Source organism: Trachemys scripta, chromosome 12 (assembly GCF_013100865.1).
Source record: "Trachemys scripta elegans isolate TJP31775 chromosome 12, CAS_Tse_1.0, whole genome shotgun sequence".
Lineage (NCBI taxonomy): Eukaryota > Metazoa > Chordata > Testudines > Emydidae > Trachemys > Trachemys scripta.
The window spans coordinates 189,905-211,742 of record NC_048309.1 but is presented as its reverse complement, the minus strand read 5'-3'; the positions used below and the strand labels follow the sequence as shown (position 1 = coordinate 211,742).

The window sequence follows — 21,838 nt, the reverse complement described above, 5'->3', positions numbered from 1 at the left end:
GTGGGGGGGGGGCCGGGGAGGGGGGCCCCCCGCCTGGGGGGGGGGGGGGAGGGGGGGTCCGGGGGGGGGGGGGCCGTTGGGAGCGGGGGCGCCCCAGCTCGCCCAGGCACCGGCCCCCCCGAACCAGGCACAGCTCCCCACTATCTCCCCACCCACAGCCCCACAACATCCCCCATCCCAGGCACTGGGGCGCCCCCGCTCCCAACGGCCCTCCCGCCCCGGTACACCCGCTCCCCCCCTCACCCGAGTCGGCGGCTCCCCGTCCTCGTCCCCGCTGCGACCCGCCTCCAGTCACGCAGACCCGCCCCCAAGGTCGCTACCGGCCCCATTGCAGCCTCTGCTTGTCACGCAGCTCCTGTACCACCCATTGGACAGGCGGCCTGTCTGTCACCCCGACGAACGGGGAGGCTTGTAACCAAGCCGCGCGTCGCTATGCAGACAAGCGAGTCCCGCCCCCTGCCTCTTGCTGGGACTGACCCTCCTGGGATGAGGGCGGGGGCGAGCAAAGAGGGCCATGGGGAACAGTGCAATGGTGGGGAGGGGGCGCAGTTGAGCGGGGATGGAGTGGATAGGTCAGGGAGGGAGGAATAAGTGAACTGGTCGGATGGAAAACGGGGGGACAGACGAAGACAAGGCCGGAGCGAATGAGGGATGAGGCTGGATGAGAAAGAGAAGCAGGGTGGTGCATTGCAGCCATTAAGACTGCAAAGCAGGAATAACAATTTGGCATCTGATGGGAGGGACAGAGACTCATGCAGCAGTTGGTGGTACTGGGTGATTTTTGTCTCCGTAGTTAGTGGGGTAGTCAGAAACAGCCAGGTGTCCAGAAACCCTCTGAGCTTCTGATCTAACATAGTGATCTGGGGCTGGTACCTTCAGTGAAGTGTGATGTTACGTACTTCCCTTTAGCCACCAATATCATAGCAACATAAGAATGGCCATTCTAGGTCAGACCAAAGGTCCATCTAGCCCAGTATCCTGTCTGGCCAGTGGCCAATGCCAGGACAGATGCCCCCAGAGGGAATGAACACCAAGTGATCCATCCCGTTGCCCATTCCCAGCTTCTGGCAAACAGAGGCTAGGGACACCCTCCCTGCCCATCCTGGCTAATAGCCATTGATGGACCTATCCTCCATGAATTTATCTGGTTCTTTTTTTAACCCTGTTATAGTCTTGTCCTTCACAACATCCTCTGGCAAAGAGTTCCACAGACTGACTGTGCATTGTGTGAAGATATACTTCCTTTTCTTTGTTTTAAACTTGATGCCTATTAATTTAATTTGGTGATCCCTAAGTTTTTGTGTTTGAGAGTAAATAACACTTCCTGGTTTACTTTCTCCACACCAGCCATGATTTTATAGACCTCTATCATATTCCCTCTTAGTTATCTCTTTTCCAAGCTGAAAAGTCCCAGTCTTATTCATCTCTCCTCATATGGAAGATGTTCCATGTCCCTAATCATTTTTGTTGCCCATCTCTGTACCTTTTCCAATTCTTCTGAGATGGGGCATCCAGAACTGCACGCAGTATTCAAGATGTGAGCATACCATGGATTTATATAGAAGCAATATATTTTCTGTCTTATTATCTATCCCTTTCTTAAAGATGTCCAACATTCTGTTCGCTTTTTTGACTGCTGCTGCACATTGAGTGGATGTTTTCAGAGAACTATCTACAATGACTCCAAGATCTCTTTCTTGAGTGGTAACAGCTAATTTAGACCCCATCATTGTATATGTATAGTTAAGATTATGTTTTCCAATGTGCATTACTTTGCATTTATCAACATTCATTTTCATTTCTCATTTTGTTGGTCAATCACCCAGCTTTATGAGATCTCTTTGTAACTCTTCACTGTCTGCTTTGGACTTTTCACCAGTCACCTACATCGTCTCTTGGTTTTGCTTCAGCCAGCTATTCTACACTGAGACTGAGCTTCTCCAGGCACCTGGATAGTTGGGAAACAATAATGTTTGCATTTAATATAAAGGAGCTCTAGAGCTGGGTGTTATCTTCATATTACTATCATTTGAGGTCCTATTGTCTCCTAGACTCAACTTGCTGTGCATCCGAAGAAGTGGGCTGTAGCCCATGAAAGCTTATGCTCTAATAAATTTGTTAGTCTCTAAGGTGCCACAAGTCCTCCTGTTCTTTTTGCGGATACAGACTAACATGGCTGCTACTCTGAAACTTGCTGTTCCTGGGATTCAGAGGAGCAGATGATCTCTATGAACCACTACCAATGTAGACTGGCTAGTCCTAGCAGCAAGAAGTGCTGCTTTGTACAGTTTGGTACAGGCATTCAGATCGGAAAACCAATTAATATTCCAGAATAATTTAGGAGGGAGTGATTTTACAGCATCTCTTGATCACACAGCATCTCTTGATCACTTCCACAATGTAGATGTGTCAAAAATTCTCTGTGATTTATTTACAAAAAATATCATGCACATTTTAAATATAATTAAAAATGGAAGAGGAACTTTAACATTTTCTTACAGAAAGGCCAGTGCCAACTTCCTTCAAACAACTGCTTGTTATGTTAGGCTCTTGCTCAAGAAATTGTTTCTTAGCTTCGGATATGCATCCGAAGAAGTGGGCTGTAGTCCACGAAAGCTTATGCTCTAATAAATTTGTTAGTCTCTAAGGTGCCACAAATACTCCTGTTCTTTTTGCGGATACAGACTAACACGGCTGCTACTCTGAAACCTTTCTTAGCTCTGGCTTTCTTGATGGTTATTGTCTCAAACCTTCTCTTTGGTAAGGGTTCAGAGGTTTGTGGCACAGCACCTTTGGTGTCAACACATAGGTCTGTGTTCCCTGGTTCCTTTAGCTTCTGCTATGATGCCTACAACAAAATAGCTTAGTAGGGCATCTGTCTGTTTAGATCAGCACTCAGGAGCGAGCTGGCCATCCATCCAGAGAGCAGGGGTGAAACTCGCGAGGAAGCAGCAGAACACTAGATGTGGGGAGCAGGAGGGAAAGCCTGGCGACTGGATTGTGTCTATGGGGCGGGGAGGAAAGCAAATACAGCCGCTCCTAAAACCCCCCGTCACCTGCTTGCAGGCCTTGGGCAGGGCCCGGTGAGGGAAGCGCCAGGGTAGCTCAGGTACCGCCAGCGTCCAGTAAGAAACGATGGCGACGGACCCTTTCCCCCCGGGCCCCGCCAGGCAGGCCCCGCTCCGCGCGGCTGGCGATCTACTGTAGCTCAGGCAGGCACAGGTGGGGCCAGGGAGGAAACAGGCTACGGCGGAGAACGGACAATCGCTCGGTGCACAGGCAGCAGGGGCGCTGCCCCCGGTCTCTTTTGTGAAACCCCACCGGAAACGCTTCCGGTCCCCCCGGCCTGAGGGAAGAGGGAACACTGTGCGCGGGGCCGTACCGGCACCTCGGCAGGAGGGCGCTTCCGGTCTGTGTCCAAATCGCAGGAAGGGACCGGAAGTGTAGGGGGCACAATTATCGACGGACACTTCCGGGTCAGACGACGTTTCCGCTGTGAGCAGGCGGTCAGCAAGGCTGCGGCGGGAGAGATTGGTGGAGTGCTGGTATCGGAGAAGCCGCAACCATGGTGAAGCCCCGGCTGTAACGCGGCGGCGGGAGGAGGGGAAAGGAGAGGCCGGGCCTCGGGTGTAATGCGGCGGTGGCGGGGGGAGGGGCGGGGCCCGGGGTGACGCGGTGGTGGGGGGGAGAGGCCAGACCCCGGTTGTAACGCGGTGGGGGGGGGGGGGGGGAGAGGCCGGGCCCCGGGTGTAACGCGGCGCCTCCTCTTGCAGACTGTGGGGAAGAGCAGCAAGATGCTGCAACACATCGACTATCGCATGAGGTGCATCCTGCAGGATGGACGTGTCTTCATCGGCACTTTCAAGGCCTTCGACAAGCACATGAATCTGATCCTGTGTGATTGTGATGAGTTCCGCAAGATCAAGTGAGCAGCGGTTGTCAGGGTGTGGGCGGAGGAGAGCGAATGCATCACATGTCCTGTGTATTCTCATTGAAGGACTTTGGAAGAGTAACAAAGCTGAGTGGGATTGAGTTCCAGGGAAAGACTGAAGGGGCTAAGCACCAGTGTCTGGCAGAGGTTGAGTGATAGTTTGTAAATATCTGAAGGGTGTAACCTCCAATATGGAAGGGGCTCTATTAGGTAGGTAATGGGGCTATAATTCAGTTTCTCTCCACTGCTCCAATGAAAATACTTAGCAGAATATATGGAAAAACATCCTGACTTTGCGCTATATCTAGCTCAGGTGAGAGTCCCACACTTATACTTCAAAATAAATGGAATTCTTATGTAACTGATAAAGGCAACAAGGAGTCTGGTGGCACCTTAAAGACGAACAGATTTATTTGGGCATAAACTTTTGTGGGTAAAAACCTCACTTCTTCAGATGCATGGCCCAAATAAATCTGTTCGTCTTTAAGGTGACACCAGACTCCTTGTTGTTTTTGTAGATACAGACTAACATGGCTACCCCCTGATACTTGATATTATGTAACTGATGTTATTGTGGTGAGTCTGTTCCTTTCTAGGGATAGGAGGCTATTTTAGCTGTCATGGTGTGTGACTTATAATGGCTTGGGCCATTGGCAAAGTTTGAATATAAAGCCAGCTAGTCTAAAAGTAGGAGCCTCTAGCAGTTGTAGTAGATTCATAGCCTTATAGATCAGCCACTAGTGGAGAAACCACTCTGCTAATGTGGGTTACTATTAGAGGAGTGTACGCTAGGGAACAATCTTATCCTGGCCCTGGAAAGTTGGACTGACTAGATCTTGTAATAGAGCTCTTCATCTCTGCTTTCTGAATCACCTGCCTGCTGCTTCTATTGTGGACTCAGAGAGCTGGTTGACTTGGTGGTTGTGGTGTTTGAGATGAGGGTAGCACTGTACCTCTGGTTCTGATTATTTCCATGCTTCTCTATGCCCACTTTATTCCTGCAGCTCTAGCGGAGGAGTTAGAATGCAGGGATTGCAGCATTAAGTGTTAGTTTGAAAAACATGGGTGAATTGATTTGGTTGCTGTGTTGATAGGATTCTAATAACCTCTATGGATTTTGGGAGGTGTGCATACATGTTCTCTTCCCCACTTCTGATTCAAGCAGGTAAAACAAACCAGGGAAACAATTTTATGGAGCCTGTTCCCTCCCTCCAGTGACAGCTTTGGTGTGTTCTTGGGATGTGGGGGGAACATCACCAGTTTTGGAATAGTTGGATGAGGTATCTGTCACAGACTTGAACAGTGGTGTTCAGAGGAATGCTTTTCTCTAATAATTAACTTCTCTCTCTCTCTCTCAGACCCAAGAATTCAAAGCAGCCGGAACGGGAAGAGAAACGGGTCCTGGGTCTGGTATTGCTGCGCGGAGAGAACCTGGTGTCTATGACAGTTGAGGGGCCACCTCCAAAAGATGTAAGGAGAAGGATGGGTGCAGAACCAAAAGGGTCAGATAAATCCAGTCTCCATTGCCAACGGGGTTTAAATGGCTAGTCATTAGCTCCACTCTTTCCCAGCACTAGCCTGTGTCTAAATCCAGGGGATTTCACTGTGCAAAGTCTAACTTGATCTGCAGCAGTTTACACCCATTAGAGATGAATGGGTGGTCTGAAGCATCTTGCTGTACTGAAATCACTGATTGCTTGTATTTCCCTATGTTTAAGACTGGCATTGCCCGGGTGCCTCTAGCTGGAGCTGCAGGAGGACCTGGAGTTGGGAGGGCAGCTGGAAGAGGAGTACCAGCTGGAGCCCCCATGCCACAGGCGCCAGCAGGGTTAGCTGGTCCTGTCAGAGGAGTTGGAGGACCATCCCAACAGGTGAAATGCTGTGGTTCAGTAGAAGAAAGGACTTAACTCTTGATTACTGTATTTTGAATAGATTTCAATCTCTTGGCTCTGGTGTGGTTCAAGTGATTGTGCTAGGCAACAGCAATCCAAAAATAGACTGTTAACTGAGGTCCTGGGACTAGCATGTAGCATAGCAGACTCCTCCGCACATCTGTGGCTCATGCCCTGATAGGGAAGGGTTTGAAGGAAAAATGCAGCTTGCTGCATAAAACCCACTTAGTATAATTCTACACTGAATTCCCCCCACAGTAGTATGTTAAGGGTGTGCAGCCCTGTCTTGTAACGAGGACTCATACATGAAATGGAAATGGGGTAAAAGTCCTAAGGCATGAAAAATGAAGTTAAACCTTTCTTCTCATTGTCCCATTTGCTATAAAAGCAACACTTTGTGCAGTATTTGTGAATTTTCTTTCTGTTCACAGGTGATGACCCCTCAGGGCCGTGGAACAGTTGCTGCTGCTGCTGCTGCAGCCACAGCTAGTATAGCAGGAGCTCCTACCCAATACACACCAGGCCGTGGTGGTCCTCCCCCTCCAATGGGCAGGGGAGCACCTCCTCCAGGTAAGGAACAGCTTTTTTTGTGGTCTAGGACAAGAGAAGGACCATAGGGTGTGGCTGGATTGATGATGAATCTTGACTTTATCTGAACCCAATGAAGAATTGGTATTAAGCAGGATTACTCTGAGGTCCAGCCAGTAGTTTTAGCAGTGAGTTGTGGCTATATTCAACATGGAACTGTAGCAAACTGTAAGCAAAGAATCTGCTGGAGACTTCTGCTTATTTCTCTCTTGGTTGGGAGTGCTTCTTAAATGCCAATCTGTGGTGGAATGCTCATCTCGATCTTCGGTGTACCAGTTCTGAGACTTGTCTTCTTCCTTTCATTGCAGGAATGATGGGACCACCTCCTGGCATGAGACCACCCATGGGTCCACCAATGGGAATGCCACCTGGCCGAGGTGCACCCATGGGAATGCCTCCCCCAGGGATGAGACCGCCGCCCCCAGGGATGAGAGGTGAGTGAGCCTTCTTGGCATGTGGGAAGGGTGGTATCCAGTTTCTTCACTGTAAGCAGAAGTGTGGGACTGTGACAATGTATACACTTCAGTAGAGTATGGTGGAGCAGAACTATGTTCCCCAGCTAAGACAACTGACAAACTAAACTGCCCTGTAAAACCATTCAGTGTCCTAAGAAGGGCCTCTAGGCTTTTTGAAGCAATGAACTGTACTGTTGTTGAATAGCATTTTCTGTGTGGCCTTGCTTCAGATGCTTTCTTGTTCTTTGTAGACTTTTCAACTGATGGCCTTTGTTCTTTTCCTGCCAGGTCCCCCACCCCCCGGTATGCGCCCACCACGACCCTAAGATGTTCTGTGCTGTTACTGTGGATTGTGTGGGAGCTGGTGTTAAGTGAATGGGCTCTGTTTTGCCCCCCGAACGGCCTAGGATTTATTATGTATATTTTTTTCTATTTACTGGCTGTAAAATTTGCCCTTTTTAATAAAGTTAGAAAACTCTCCTTTGGGAATTATTTTTATTCCACCTGCAGGTGGTTTTGAGCCCCACAAGGCTCCATGTGGAAGGTGGAAAAGAACAGCATGTATTTCCTCTTTGTCTGAGTGAAGGTGTGGTACTGGCTGCTTCTACTCAGTGCATACTACGCCACTGCTCTAAGCACCAGCCAAAGAATTAATGTTTAAGGTGGCTTTTCTGGTCTATTCTTACCATGTTTGAGGTAGATGGCTGTACCTCTGCAGAACAACTTTTGGCTTGACAGGACTATTCTCATTTGAGGGGTGCCCATGGGGGAGGCATATGAAGTGTGAGGGCTGAAGAACAGGTTCTATCCTGCCGAGGCTGCAATGTGCACAACATAAGAATGTCCATACCGGATCAGACCAAAGGTCCATCTAGCCCACTATCCTGTCTACCGACAGTGTCCAATACCAGGTGCCCCAGAGGGAATGAACCTAACAGGCAATGATCAAGTGATTTCTCTCCTGCCATCCATCTCCATCCTCTGACAGACAGAGGCTAGGGACACCATTCCTTACCCGTCCTGGCTAATAGCCATTAATGGACTTAACCATCATGAATTTATCGAGTTCTCTTTTAAACTCTGTTATAGTGCTAGCCATCACAACCTTCTCAGGTAAGGAGTACCACAAGTTGACTGTGCGCTGCGTGAAGAACTTCCTTTTATTTGTTTTAAACCTGCTGCCTATTAATTTCATTTGATGACCCCTAGTTCTTGCATTATGGGAATAAGTAAATAACTTTTCCTTATCCACTTTCTCCACATCACTCATGATTTTATATACCTCTATCATATCCCCCCTTAGTCTCCTCTTTTCCAAGCTGAAGAGTCCTAGCCTCTTTACTCTCTCTTCATATGGGAACCGTTCCAAACCCTTAATCATTTTAGTTGCCCTTTTCTGAACCTTTTCTAGTGCCAGTATATCTTTTTTGAGATGAGGGCGTACCATCGATTTATATAAGGGCAATAATATATTCTCAGTCTTATTCTCTATCCCCTTTTTAATTATTCCTAACATCCTGTTTGCTTTTTTGACTGCCTCTGCACACAGCGTGGACACTTTCAGAGAACTATCCACAATGACTCCAAGATCTTTTTCCTGACTTGTTGTAGCTAAATTAGTCCCCAACATATTGTATGTATAGTTGGGGTTATTTTTTCCAATGTGCATTACTTTACATTTATCCACATTAAATTTCATTTGCCATTTTGTTGCCCAATCACTTAGTTTTGTGAGATCTTTTTGAAGTTCTTCACAGTCTGCTTTGGACTTGACTATCTTGAGCAGTTTAGTATCATCTGCAAACTTTGCCACCTCACTGTTTACCCCTTTCTCCAGATCATTTATGAATAAGTTGAATAGGATCGGTCCAAGGACTGACCCTTGAGGAACACCACTAGTTACCCCTCTCCATTCTGAGAATTTACCATTTATTCCTACCCTTTGTTCCCTCTCTTTTAACCAGTTCTCATCCATGAAAGGACCTTCCCTTTTATCCCATGGCAGCTTAATTTACGTAAGAGCCTTTGGTGAGGGACCTTGTCAAAGGCTTTCTGGAAATCTAAGTATACTATGTCCACTGGATCCCCTTTGTCCACATGTTTGTTGACCCCTTCAAAGATTGTCTTGAGGCAATGTGGGACCCTAGAAGCAGTCTGATGGGGGGGAAGGGATTTGCTGTGATCCCACTTAAAATGGTGGTGGCAGGAGCCACCTTCAGCCCTTGAAGGAGCAGCTAATGGGAGTTTTGCAAGGAAGTTCTCCAGCTGAAGGAGTGACTACATGACCATTGAAGTGAGTTTGTGTGCTTGCTGCCTGATCGAAGTATATAGTGTGGTTTGATTTTGGGATCCATTTGCTGAGCCTAGCAGCCTGCTAGGCAAGGCTGAGAGCTTCTTAACAAAGCTTTGATCTCTATTCCCTTTAGCACCCATTAATCCTTAACCAGGAGACAGGGCTACTCAGGGAGAGCAGGGATTTAAAAAGCCAGCTCCTAAGGGCTAAGATACGCAACTTCAGCTACATGAATAGTGTAGCTGAAGTCAATGTACTTAGATCTACTTATTGCGGTGTCTTCACTGTGGTAAGTCAACAGCTGACGCTCTCCTGTCAACTTTGCTTGCACGCCTCGTTCTGGTGGAGTACCGGAGTCGACAGGAGAGCGCTCAGTGGTCGATTTATTATTATTATTGCTGGATCGATCACTGCCCGCCGATCCAGCTGGTAGTATAGACAAGCCCTAAGTGAGCAGAGGAGCTAGTTAAGTTTTGCAAGAGCTAGATGCACCTAATTAACATTCTTTAAACTTAAACCAATATACTCCCTCCCACCCCCCAAAAAAGCTACAGGAGTAAAAAGAATGCACGCAGAAGTCCAGCAGCAGAGTGGGGACTATCCAGTTTACTGTAGCGAATACAGCATATGATTACCGGCCAGGTGGCGTGTGCGCATTTGGAGCAAGGAACTCATAGCCCTCACAGACAGCATAAAGGCTCAGGGACCAGAGTGGCTGAACTGGAGGAGCGAAGGGAGATGGAGAGGCACATAGCTGGTCCCACCCCATCTGACAGTCTCTGTGCAACTGAGGAGGATGAAACTCCTGGCAAAGAACATCATAGTAGAGGGAAATGATCCTATAGCTGGGACCCTCCTTCCAGATGCCATGGTTATCGCCTCACACTGAAATTCCTCTCTGGTGGAGGGAATCCCACTTATTAGAAATAGCTAAGTAATAGCAATGGGAGATTTGATCACTAGAAATGTAGACGGCTGGGTTTGTGCTGAGCCTGAGAACCACATGGTGAATTGCCTGCTGGTTGCAAAGGTTGCAGATCTCTTGAGACATCTAGACAGGCTTATGTGATGTGCTGGGGAGAAGCTGGTAGTCATAGTACAAATAGGTATCAATGAAATAAGGAAAGAGGTCCTGAAAGCCAAATGTAAGGAGATAGGTACAATAGTGAAGTCCAGGACCTCCATGGTAGCATTTTCTGATATGCTGCCAGTTACACAGGCAGAACTGCAAGGTGTCACTGCATGGATGAGACAATGGTGTAGGGAAGAGGGGTTTAGGTTCATTAGGAACTGGGGGATCTTTTGGAAAGGAGAAGCCTCTAGAGCAGCAGTAATCTATTTTTGGTCAAGGTCCAGTCTCTAAAAAGATTCCAGGGTTCATTCAAAAGCATGTGGCAGTCTGGATTTGGCCCACAGTCAGTCTATTGACTACCCCTGCTCTAGAGCAATGGTTCCTAACCTTTACACCTCTAGCTCCTAGGGCTCTTCCCCATGTCTCCTGCAGGAGGGAAGAGCTGACCTGTTGCTCATACTGGAGAAGAGGGGGGGAAGAGAGGGAGTTGAAGCTCTGATTGGTTGTTCCACCTGTGGTGGAGGTGGGACAGTCAGGCAAACATAAATCAGAGGGCAGCGTTCCCCCTTTGTTCTCACATTACTTTAAAAAAATTTCATGGCACACCTATTTGGGCCACATGCACACAGGTTAGGAAACACTACTGTAGAAGGAGGATGGGCTCTACCAATCCAAAATGGAACCAAATTGCTGGCAACTAAAATAAGATTGTAGATAAGTTTTAAACTAAGGGCTGGGGAAAATGGACATTTACAGAGAAGCACATGGTTTGGGCAGAAACATTGGTTAGGAGAGGATCTATTAATGGGGATTCTCTATATCCTAATAAAGAGGTGAGGACGAAAGTTGATAAGTCTTAGGTAGGAGCAGAAAAGAAACCTGCAAATGCAGGGGTACCATTCAACTAAATCAAAAAGGCAGACAGCTAAAAAGGGACGAATTGTACATGTGCTTGTATATAAATGCTAAAAGTATAAATACTAAGATAGGTGAACTTGAGTGCCTGATATTCAGTGAAGATATTGATAAAATCTGCATCACAGAAACTTGGTAGAACAATGATAATCAATGGGACAAAGTAATAGGGTAGAAAATATTACAGGAATGACAGAAGGGTGTGCTGGTGGGGGAGTGGCACTACAAGTGAAAAAGCATCAAGTTAAATATATTGAAAATCAAATGAATCAAACAGTACTATAGAATCTTTAGGGCAGTAATCTCCAACCTTTTTAAGCACAAGATCACTTTTTAAATTTAAGTGCAACCCAGGATCTACCTCAAAGAAAATGTAGAAATAACCATCACACAAACCCAACACCCTTACCCTACTGCTTCCCTGAGGCCCCGCCCAGCTCACTCCACCCCCCCACCCTCCCTTACTTTCACCAGCCTGGGACAGGCAGTTGGGGTGCAGGAGAGAGTGTGGGCTCTGGGTTGGGGCCATGGGGTTTGGAGTGTAGGAGAGGCTCCAGGCTGAGCCTGGGGCAGGGGTGTAGGAGGGGGCTCAGGGCTGGGGTTCAGGCTCCAGCTGGGCCCTGCTTAGCTCAGGTGGTGGTTCAGCAGGACTAAGGCTGGCTCCCTGCCTGCCCTGGCCCCACGCTGCTCTGGGAAGTGGCCAGCAGGTCCAGCAGCAACTCTGAGGGGGTGCGATGGGGGAGGTGAGACCAATTTTTTTAAAAAGGCTCCAGAGCGGATCCTGGCAATTACAGGCCAGTAAACCTAATTTCAGTACCATGCAAACTGATTGAAACTATAGTAAAGAACAGAATTATCAGATGCATAGATTAACATAATTTGTTGAGGAAGAATCAACACAGCTTTTGTAAAGGGGAATTTATGCCTCAATCTATTAGAATTCTTTGAGGGGGTCAACTAACATGGGGACAAGGGTAATCCAGTGGATGTATGATATGATATAGGTCTATAAAATCATGAATGGAGTAGAGAAAGTGGATAAGAGAGTTATTTCCCCCTTCATGTAACACAAGAACCAGAGATCACCTAATGAAATGTATAGGTAGCAGGTTTAAAATGAACAAAAGGAAGCACTTCTTCACACATCACACAGTCAATCTGTGGAACTCATTTCCAGGGAATGTTGTGAAGACCAAAAATATAACTGGGTTCAAAAAGAATTAGATAAGTTCATGGAGGATAGGTCTCTGAGTAGGTATTAGCCAAGATGGCCAGGGATGCATTCCCATGCTCTAGTGACCTTAGCCTTTAAATGCCAGAAACTGGGAGTGGACAATAGGGGACGCATCATTCAGTAATTGCCCTGTTCTTTTCATTCCCTCTGAAGCACTTGGCATTGGCCATTGTTGGAAGACAGGATACTGGGCTGGATGGACCACTAGTCTGAGCCAGGATGGCTCCTGTGATGTTAACCAATTGGTGGGAGTCCCCCAGAACTTATAGTGACAGTCCTCTTTCTCCTGCCAGAGGCCTCCTAGAACAGTGGGTTCTAGTATTTATCTTCTAGAGCTTTTCTTCAAGATGTCTGCAGCTTCAGGCAGCTATTACTGGTTGGTTACACATGGCTCAGTTTTTAAACTTAAGAGAAAGCTTTGTGTTTGCTATAAGTAAGAGACTCCAGGAGCTGGAACTCAGCACTGAATTATGAAGTCAGCAAATTACAGTGGTTTGGCATCAGTCCCATTATGCCACTACAAAGGGCCCTGTCTACATCTCAACAAAGACAACTAAAAATGGAACTTGGCCTTCACTCCCAAATGAGTGTGACATCCCTGGTATACGTACATTTCACCTTTTCTGGGCTGTGCTGCAGCAAGCTGTTCTAAGCCAGTCATGTTCATCCAAACGTAGCTTCTGGTCAGGTTTCTGATCAAGACCCACACCTGTACTCTCCACTAGAGAATTGCTACCTGTCCTTTTATTAAACTGGATATTATTAAGCTTGCCAGACTAAGGTCAACTGTTTTCTCTATCACAGGGCCCCTTTCCTTATCAAGACTAATGCACTGAGTAAGACCTCATACAGTAGCAGCAGGCAGAGTGGTGGCTTATATGTATTGGGACTAGTGATAGAATATTTTTTCCAGCATCTTCAGCCTTCTGCACCCATTGCATTAGGACAGCAGGGAAGAAAATAGCTGGAGTGAACATAGTCTGAATCCAGGCATATTTGTCCCTACAGCATAGCATGACAGAGGGCTACCTCCTTCTCACAAGGGGAGAGGCAGGCTGTGCCCTTAGTGCTCCTGTGCTACCTCTAGTAGACCTCAGCTCTAGAGCAACTGCTACTCCTTGTGATTGTTCAACTCTTCCCTGTTTTAGAGCAGGGTTCCAAGGGCTAGATACAGATACAGCCCTTTCTGCTGCATTTTCTCTGCCACTAACTTCCTGGCAGTATCAGCAAGTGGTGCCACCCTTCAAGGAAAGTTGATGACTAGAGTTAAGTAACTATTTGCCCATTCACCACATCTGTTCCAGCAATTTTCGCATAGTAACATTACAGGAACTTCTTGTAAGATTCTTGCCTCCTTGCTAACTGATGTAAGTGTACAGCACAACACAAAGAAGTGAGAACAATCCTAGCAGTTTTGTACCATCTCCCATGGTCTAGTTTTCTCAACTGCCACAGCTAAGTGAGCAGCAGGCTATGTTACAAAAGTATAAGGAAGTCAATCCTTCGCTGCAACTGCACAAGACATGGTTTTCCTTTATGTGCTAATTCAGCAGGTGCTGGTGCATTTGCACTGAGTCCAAGAATTTAACAGACATTGTAAGTTCAAGCCACTTAAGAGGCTACATTATTCTAGCAAATACAGAATGGAAAGCAGGGTTTTTCTGGAAAAGGCACAAAGTCTCCTACAGTTAGATTTTCCAGGGAATCCCTCTGGCAAAGAGCTGCTGTTACTTCCTCTTATACCTGTAAAAAGACAATATTGGAAATCCTAATCAGTCCAAATGCCTGCACTAGTGTTAAAGGACAGGGTAGGGGTAAATGAGCCCCTAGGCAAAGGCAATGCCAGCCTGCTCAGAAGTAGCCCACAAGTGTGCCAGTAAAACACAAGTCTCCATGTGTGTTCCCGGACTTGGGGCTGGCAGCACTGGCTGAACAGGGCTGACTTTGTATCAAGATTAGCACCATGGCTGCTTACCTGCTGTGGACCTTAGAGGAGGAAATGGGACAAACCAGGCCAACAGAAAAATCTTAAAAGATAATAAGGCTGTTTACCTGGACTTGGATTTGAAGTTTCCTCCTTTCCTGTGTCGGGTTAAGCCCAAATGCTTCCGCTCTTCAAAGGAGGGGCTGCACGGGAAAGAGCTCAGTGAGACATAGCCATGCTCCCTGAAATAGGATGCTCTATACCCCTCTGCTCAGTTCATGTGTTGCCCATGGGTTTGTTCTTACCTGCCATGATTCAGTACTTTTCTGGTGTTGACTGTGAAGATAGTCTTAGCTCAGAAAAGTATTCCTTTGCTCACCCACTGCATTGCCCCCTGCCCATGCAAGGAGTGTTTTGTTTTGGTTTTGTTTAAAGCTGGAAGGGACCCTGAAAGGTCATCGAGTCCAGTCCCCTGCCTTCACTAGCAGGACCAAGTACTGATTTTGCCCCAGATCCCTAGGTGGCCCCCTCAAGGATCGAACTCACAACCCTGGGTTTAGCAGGCCAACGCTCAAACCACTGAGCTATCCCTCCCCCCACTCACGCCACCTGATCTCTTCCTGCCCCCAGATACCTGAAGTGGCCTTAGGGAAGCAGCACCTCTGGTCTGTGACAGAGGTGCTCTCAGACAGGACACCCTCTGCTCTCCTTACAAGCTATTTAAGGTAGACAGAATGACTCCTGTATAAACTCTCCCTTTCCCCTGCTGCTATCCTTCAAAAGCAGCAAGATGAAGCCTGAGCCCCTCTCTACTGCCTGCAGAAGCTATCACTGGTGAAGATTTCCATGGATGTGAAAGGAATAGAGTGCCTCCACCACAGCCTGTGCAAACCCAGTGATGTGGAGCCAAGTTACCCAGCACGATACTGTTTTAGGGCCTTCCTGCTTGTGTTGGTGAGCTCCTCATCGAAGACAGATGATTGCTTCTTCCGTTTGGGGCCTTGGAAAGCAAGCAACAACAGAGCCAGCGATTAGCAAGGCTTGATGTACAGAAGCAGGGTCCCTGCTAAGGTCACACAGTCCACAACATTATTTGCATTACTATAGTGCCTAGGAACTCAAGTCATGGACCATAATCCCATGGTGCTAGATGCTGTACAAATGCAGAACAAAAAGACTGGCCTCAGCCCTCCTAATGATGGGTGTGGGCACTGGGAACATACATTTTATGGACAGGAAATGGACTCTCCCGTCACTGCCTGCAGTCTCCAGTGTTCCAGTCTTCCAGGTCACTTTCTATTGATTTGGTTTGTTAATAGCACAGCCACCAGTGACATTTATGCAATCAGCATTAAGATAAATGCTAGCAGCAAAACCCTCCTGCACCGCAGCAGTAAGCATGCTCTCACCTCCCACAAGCAGCATCCAGCTCTAAGGAGCAGCTATATTGCAACTGGGAAATCAGCTAAAGCATTCTCTGAGCTATTTTAGTGGAGAACAGATGCTCTTCTCTTACCTGCTGCTGCTGAGGGAGGCTCATCCTCAGGCACAACTCGAGCTCGCTTTGCTCGGCGGTTCCTCTTTGCTACACGCTCTGCATACATCTGTGACTTCAGGATTTCAAATTGTGATCTCTCCTCTGGCTGGGAGAGACAGAAATCTAAGTTTACAGCTAATATGCCCCTGCATGAGACCAAGCCACCCAGGCCCCTGCCTCCTCTCAGAGCCCCTCACTCACTGTCATTTGGCCTTTTTTCTGAGTATCCTGCATAAATTTCTTCCTCTTCTTCTTTCCTCTCAACGCCAAGTCAAATTCCTGAAGGGCTTTAGTCACTGGAGAGAGAGAGACAGACAAAGGGTGAGGGAATACAGAAGGTTCAAGAACAGAGGGCAATTTCAGACCCAATTCAGAAATCCATGATTCGAATTAACCCATTGGTCCAGACCCAAAGACCTCTCTCTTCCCAGGACTCACGTTTCTCTTTCTTTCTCTCCTCTCGGCTCTGGAACCAGCTCCGCTCAGGCCCCTCTTCCACCTTCTGTTCTCCTGCCTCCAGTCGCTTCTTTGCCATGTTGATCTGTGGGACAGCCCAATCAGATAGGGAGCTCATGGACCTGCAGAGTGACCACTACCCATTCTGGGGAAGCTAGGGCAGGAAATAGCTCTCCCCATCTCAACACCTCACTGGGTCACTGTCAGCATTTGTGCATAGAAGCCCCTGGTAGTAGGGATTATAGTGCATGGAGCCTCAACCTTCACTAGGTGACTGGGGGCACATTTCCCCACCAAGAATGCCCTACCCTGGGCTAGGGGCTTTGCCCACACACAGGGGAGTGAGTTCCCCATATCTCAGTGCCCTACCCAGCCCAGGCTGTAGGAGCAAGCTCTCACTACCCTCACCTGGGCCTCTGATTGCTGCATCTCACGCTCCTCACGCTCTAGACGCAGCACTGCATACACATCTTTCTCCAGCTTCTCAATCTTCTCCCGGAATTTCAGGATCACATCTGCAGACACACCCAGTGGGGGCCAGAGAGAAAGACAAACACGGTCCCTGTGAGAATTGCCTATGCTTTAGCACCTCCCTTCCCCGCCGCCCACGGGGCTACTTGTCTGCAACCCCGTCCCAGCAAGGCACATACCCTGGGGGAGGATTCTGGCCTTCACTGGCATCTTGGCTGTCTTCACAATCTCCTTCAGCATCTTGCGCTCCTCCTCACCCACCAGTGAGACTGAGCGGCCAGCCCGACCGGCCCGCGCTGTCCGCCCCACCCGGTGCACATAGTGCTTGGTGGTGTTGGGCATGGTGAAGTTGATCACCTGGTGGGGAGACATGGGGTTAGCAGGAAAGCAAGGCCAATATCAGACTCATGGTACCTCAAGTGGGCTCAGAGCCTCGCACACTTACCGTTTTGACACCCTCAATGTCAAGTCCTCGGGCCGCAACATCCGTAGCTACCAGGACATCGATCTGCTCATCTTTAAAGCGCCTGACCACAGAGAATACAATCAGTTATGCAAGCAATGAGCTCCCTCCCCAATTCTTGCAGAAGCCACTCTTCTCCCCCTCTGGGGCTACCCACTATTCCAGTACCTGAGGGCCTCCAACCGTTGTGTCTGAGAGAGGTTCCCATGTAGCTCCCCCACCTGCAGACCCATCAGCCCCAGCAGGATGTGCATGCGGTGAGCCTGCTTCTTGGTCTGTGTGAAAAGCATCACGTGATCTGTGAAGGTCCGTGTCAGCAGAGCTGAAAGACAAAGTCCTGTCAGCAAGCAGCAGAGGCAGCTCTAGGTGTCCCCACAAAGCTGCCTTGCAGTAAAACACTGCTTCCAGCTTTCCCATGCCACTTGCCAGGGCTCACCCATCCAACTCCTCCTCCCACGCCGCACTACTCACCTGACACGATAGCTTCTCTGTCCCCTTCTCTGTTGGGACGGACCCGGATGAATTCCTGCCGCAGGAAAGGAGCTACATCCGTGTTGCTATTCACAAAAATCCGGACAGGATTTTTCAGGGAAACAGCAGCCAAATCTTTCACCTATCCAAATGAAGGAAGGGAAGCATCACTACACTGAAAAAGGAAAGTCTGCCCAAACCCTCCATTCCCACCTTCCCATCTGAACTGAACATGCCTCCCAACAGGCTGCTTAGGCACCATCCTTACCTCATCTGTCATGGTGGCAGAGAACAGCATGGTCTGACGGTGGTGGGAGCACAGCCGAATTATCTCCTTCATCTGTTCCTCAAAATACTCATCCAACATCCTAGAAAGGAGAGAAGCTGTAGAAGACTCTGCTCTACCCATCAACCCTGACCAGCTGCTGTTCTAGACCAGGCAAACTCTCCTCTCACAGCAATGGGAAAGCTAGAAGCCAATGCCTCATTCTCCACCACCCACCCAGCTTACCTGTCTGCCTCATCCAAGATCAGCACTTCGATGCTGTTCAGGTGGAAGGAGGGGCAGTTATGGAGATGATCTATCAGGCGCCCAGGGGTGGCAATCAGAATGTCTGGCCCAGAGCGCAAAGCTGCCTCCTGAGTCTTCACATCCAAGCCCCCTGTAATGGTGAAAACCCAGAAAGGACCATGAGATCCTGGAGCAGGATGAGATAGAGAGCCCCCAGGCCTGTATCCATTGCGGGGGTGAAGAGTCCTTTCAGTGAGTACCTCAGACACCAGATACAAAAGTGACCCCTTGATTGCAGATATGGACCGTCCTCAGATGCCATGGGAGAAGTACAGGACACCACTCCAGGTTAAAGCATCAGGGTGTGTACACGCTGTGAACAGGTGCACCATTGCCTGACTAGCTCTAATCATGGGACTCCAGGTTCTCTATGCCCCCATCCCTTAGAGTTAGGGGTCACCTGGAGCAGTTTGGAAGGGGATAGCATGGTCCATGCAAACTGAATTCTCAGCCTCATGGCTCATACTCACCCACAGCTAGGCAGGTTGTGATGCTGCTGAACTGGGCCAGCTGCTTGGTGACAGAGTGCACTTGAATGCCTAACTCTCGTGTTGGCACCAGAACCAGCACCCGAGTCACTGGAGCCTGGCGAGGTTTGTAGATCAAGCGCTCCAGTACAGGTAAGGTGAATGCAGCGGTTTTACCTGCAGAACAAAGGGCATCAAGAATTAGTTCACCTCAAAAACATGACGCTTCCCTGAGCATCTCAGTCCTCATCCAGGCTCTTACCTGTCCCAGTGGCAGCACAAGCACAAATATCCTTCCCCAGCAGACCCACGGGGATACAGGCCTTCTGGATTGGGGTTGGCTGCTTGAAGCCCAGGGCTGTGATTGCCTGCCAAGGAAACAGAATAGTTAGGCATCAGATAAAAGAAAGGGAAATCTCAATCTGGATGCAACCTGTGCAGTGGAAGTCTCACCTTATTCTACACTAGAAAACATTAATTCCCCCAGAGCTAGCGCTCATGCTCATTCCCTACACTGTCTCCTGCTAGGAGAGACTGTGACTGGAGTAGCTGGGAGCTTCCCCAAAAGCACATGGAAGAGGCTGTGAATTCCTGCCCTCTTCCTTGCAATCCTTTCTGCAGTGACTGAAAGAGCTTAATACCTTTAGTAGAGGGCGTGAGAGGTTCATGTCCTGAAATGACAAATCATCATCGTACTGAGATGCATCTTCAAAAAATCTCTCTGTTTCCTGAAGGAAATAAAACCAAGAGGAAGAGCTGAAACAATTTCCAGCACACATTGCACTGCTGGGCTCCATCCTACACACTTATCGTTTGTCAAGTGGGTTTGGGTTCTTTGGAATGGAAGGTGCTTGAGAAATGCTCAGTGTTATTCTACCCTACCCTCCAGTGACTCTCACCATCTCTCCTACTTTCTTCTGTCTCTTTCGTTCCTTCACCTTGAGGGTATCTGAAAAGAAAGAGATATGCTAAGCATTCAGTATCAGCTAAAAGCAACTTCACCTAAGCCCCAACCAAGGCATGTTTCTTGCACCCTAGCATGCCTGCCAGAGTTCTACCCGCATCTCCCCCCCCCAGTCAGTCATTGATGGAGAGACCTGTGAAACTGATTCCCAAGCAAACTGGGGAATCAGTTGGCAAGCAAGTTCCTTTCCCCATGGAAAGGACATACCTCTGATGGAAATACTGGAAGCTGAAACTCTAATTAGACAAGAGCAAAATCTGGAAGAACAATATTGCAGGGACCAGCGGGAGGAGATATGACAAATAAAGGAGATTCCTGCCCATTCCCCTTCCATGCTGCCAGCTCTCTCTCATGAGATTCTCTTCCCCACCCTGCCAATGGCCCCCTACTAATTTCTTTCTTCCAGCCCCTTCCCCATACCTTGTAATTACCTGCTTTGGTGAGGATACTCTCATCAGTTGAGGAATACTGGGACTCTACATCCTCTTCCTCCTCTCCACTGCCTTCCTCACTTTCCTTCTCTTTGGTTTCATCCTTCTCCATCTCTGTGTCTTCTCCTTTCATCTTAACATATTTCGCTTCCCTTTCCTAAGAGAAGACATGAGATCAATGGCCTGGGGAGCGTTTCAGAAAGATCCCAGCCAACCTCTAAACAGAAGTTTCCAAGGGTTTTCTTGTGGAAAAGGGGGTGGAAAGAAGGGCAGAGTTCCCTCCCCTCCTGCCCCCATGGGGAGGTCCTTCCAAGGGTTGGTGGTGGTAGGAGCTAAAAGCTTTTGTCCACCAATCTACGAACATCCCACTAACCTGGGTTTTCCGTTTTTTTCTCACTTTTTCAATCTTCTCATCCAGTGTTGTTGCTGCTGCTCTCTGGGCAGGGCAAGACAGACAGTTAGGGAGAGGAAGGGGGAATCTGTAAGAGCCACCCAGCAGCGGCTCTGACACACAGCAATGCTGGCAAACAACAAAGGGAATAGGAAAACATGATCATCATCATTTATATGCAGGCCCCAAAAGTCTGCAAGGTGCATGACAGAGCAGTGAGAGAAGACTTGGTCCCTCTCCCAGAGGCCCTTCAACCTAAAGTCTGGGCCAATACAAATAGAATAAAACAACAGGGTATGGGACTTGGGTGTTTTGGGCATATATTGATCATTTCCATTAGTTTTAATTCACTTTACCAGACACAGATGTGTGGATGGTGGAATGGGCTCTAAGTCACCAGGGTTGGTTGTCAGGGTCATGGCACCCAACTAACACCTGGTAAGGTTCCAACAGGACCCTATGCACCCCAGGAGACTCTACCCATCGCAACCTCCATCCCCTTTGTTCTATGAGGGGAGAATGAAAAGTGCAAGTCTGTTTACCATAGAGAAAATGATCAACTGAGCCAACTGCTATTCACCCCATCTCACAAGACAAGAAAACGTTCAGTGTAATTGGGAAGCTAGAAATTCAGAACAGTTCAAAGGCAATACTTGCTCACACGATGCACAGTTAGCACTCACCGCTGCAACGCAAGGTTGTGCAGCAGAGTTACAAATAGAGGGATTTACACCATTCACGTGGGGAATGAGACTATACACACATATTAAACAAGTTTTAAAGAATGCATAAAATCCGGGCTGCAGCCATAATCCAGCGAGAGGCCTCTCCCAGCGCTCCCCAGCACTGCCTCGGGCCGGGTTTCTGGGCCCCGCGCCCCAGCAACCCCCTGCCCACCTACCTTGCCCCTGAGCTGGCGCAGCGCCTCCGCCCAAGCCCCGCTCGACGCGCCCGGAGCCTCCTTCTCCGCGAAGACGAAGCCGGCACTGAAGTCCCCGCCGCGGCGTCTCTGCTGCCCCCGGCCCAGCGGCTCCTGCGGACGAGAAGCGGGTGAGGCGGGAGCCAGACGGCAGCCTGGCTCCGGGGCCCGGCCCAGCCCGGCCCGCGGCGGCCCCTCACCTCCTCATCCTCCGAGTCCCCGGACTCGGGCTCCTCCGGCGCCGCATCCCCGTCCCCGAGCGTGGCCACGAGCCCGAGCCCCTGCAGCATGGCGCGCGCCGACAGCCTCCCCGTCCCAGTCCCAGACCCCGCCCCTGGGCAGCGGGCGCGCGGCGCATGTGCGGGGGCCAGTGGGCGGGGCCGCGGGCGCTCC

The 21,838-nt window shown here is 48.9% G+C and overlaps 3 protein-coding genes across 5 annotated transcripts in view; 1 reads left to right on the top strand and 2 right to left on the bottom strand.

Moving 5' to 3' along the window:
* ELMO2 (engulfment and cell motility 2) overlaps positions 1-356 on the bottom strand; it is a 59,561-nt gene extending 59,205 nt beyond the window's left edge. For 2 of the 3 annotated variants that reach the window (XM_034786912.1, XM_034786915.1), the window contains exon 1: positions 244-356. The gene's annotated coding sequence lies outside the window, so the exon portion shown is untranslated. The remainder of the gene's footprint in view (positions 1-243) is intronic. The other variant, XM_034786913.1, reaches the window with a different exon arrangement.
* A 3,051-nt stretch (positions 357-3,407) lies between these two features.
* Positions 3,408-7,346, top strand: SNRPB (small nuclear ribonucleoprotein polypeptides B and B1). The gene is made up of 7 exons (XM_034787901.1): positions 3,408-3,568; positions 3,774-3,925; positions 5,290-5,401; positions 5,650-5,802; positions 6,255-6,393; positions 6,720-6,845; positions 7,155-7,346. Exons 1-7 carry the CDS (start codon positions 3,566-3,568, stop codon positions 7,190-7,192), a joined length of 723 nt encoding a protein of 240 aa, XP_034643792.1. The 5' UTR covers positions 3,408-3,565; the 3' UTR covers positions 7,193-7,346.
* Positions 7,347-13,774: 6,428 nt separating this feature from the next.
* DDX27 (DEAD-box helicase 27) lies at positions 13,775-21,778 on the bottom strand. The gene is made up of 21 exons (XM_034787004.1): positions 21,646-21,778; positions 21,428-21,559; positions 20,509-20,571; positions 20,136-20,292; positions 19,640-19,689; positions 19,382-19,468; positions 19,003-19,108; positions 18,744-18,917; positions 18,214-18,364; positions 17,971-18,070; positions 17,703-17,844; positions 17,400-17,553; positions 17,214-17,295; positions 16,948-17,125; positions 16,706-16,812; positions 16,280-16,382; positions 16,043-16,137; positions 15,821-15,947; positions 15,220-15,304; positions 14,433-14,507; positions 13,775-14,123 (listed from the first exon to the last, which is right to left on the bottom strand). The coding sequence occupies exons 1-21, from the start codon at positions 21,733-21,735 to the stop codon at positions 14,108-14,110; spliced, it is 2,274 nt and encodes a 757-aa protein (XP_034642895.1). The 5' UTR covers positions 21,736-21,778; the 3' UTR covers positions 13,775-14,107.
* Between the last annotated feature and the right edge of the window lie 60 nt (positions 21,779-21,838).

Coding starts and splice junctions, on each gene's coding strand:
- SNRPB (XM_034787901.1), top strand. Junction 3,926..5,289: donor GATGAGTTCCGCAAGATCAA/GTGAGCAGCGGT, acceptor TCTCTCTCTCAG/ACCCAAGAATTCAAAGCAGC. Junction 5,803..6,254: donor TTGGAGGACCATCCCAACAG/GTGAAATGCTGT, acceptor TTCTGTTCACAG/GTGATGACCCCTCAGGGCCG.
- DDX27 (XM_034787004.1), bottom strand. CDS start 21,735: ATGCTGCAGGGGCTCGGGCTCGTGGCCACGCTCGGGGACGGGGATGCG. Junction 17,845..17,970: donor CTGCCACCATGACAGATGAG/GTAAGGATGGTG, acceptor TCATTTGGATAG/GTGAAAGATTTGGCTGCTGT. Junction 16,813..16,947: donor GGCCAGAATCCTCCCCCAGG/GTATGTGCCTTG, acceptor GTGTGTCTGCAG/ATGTGATCCTGAAATTCCGG.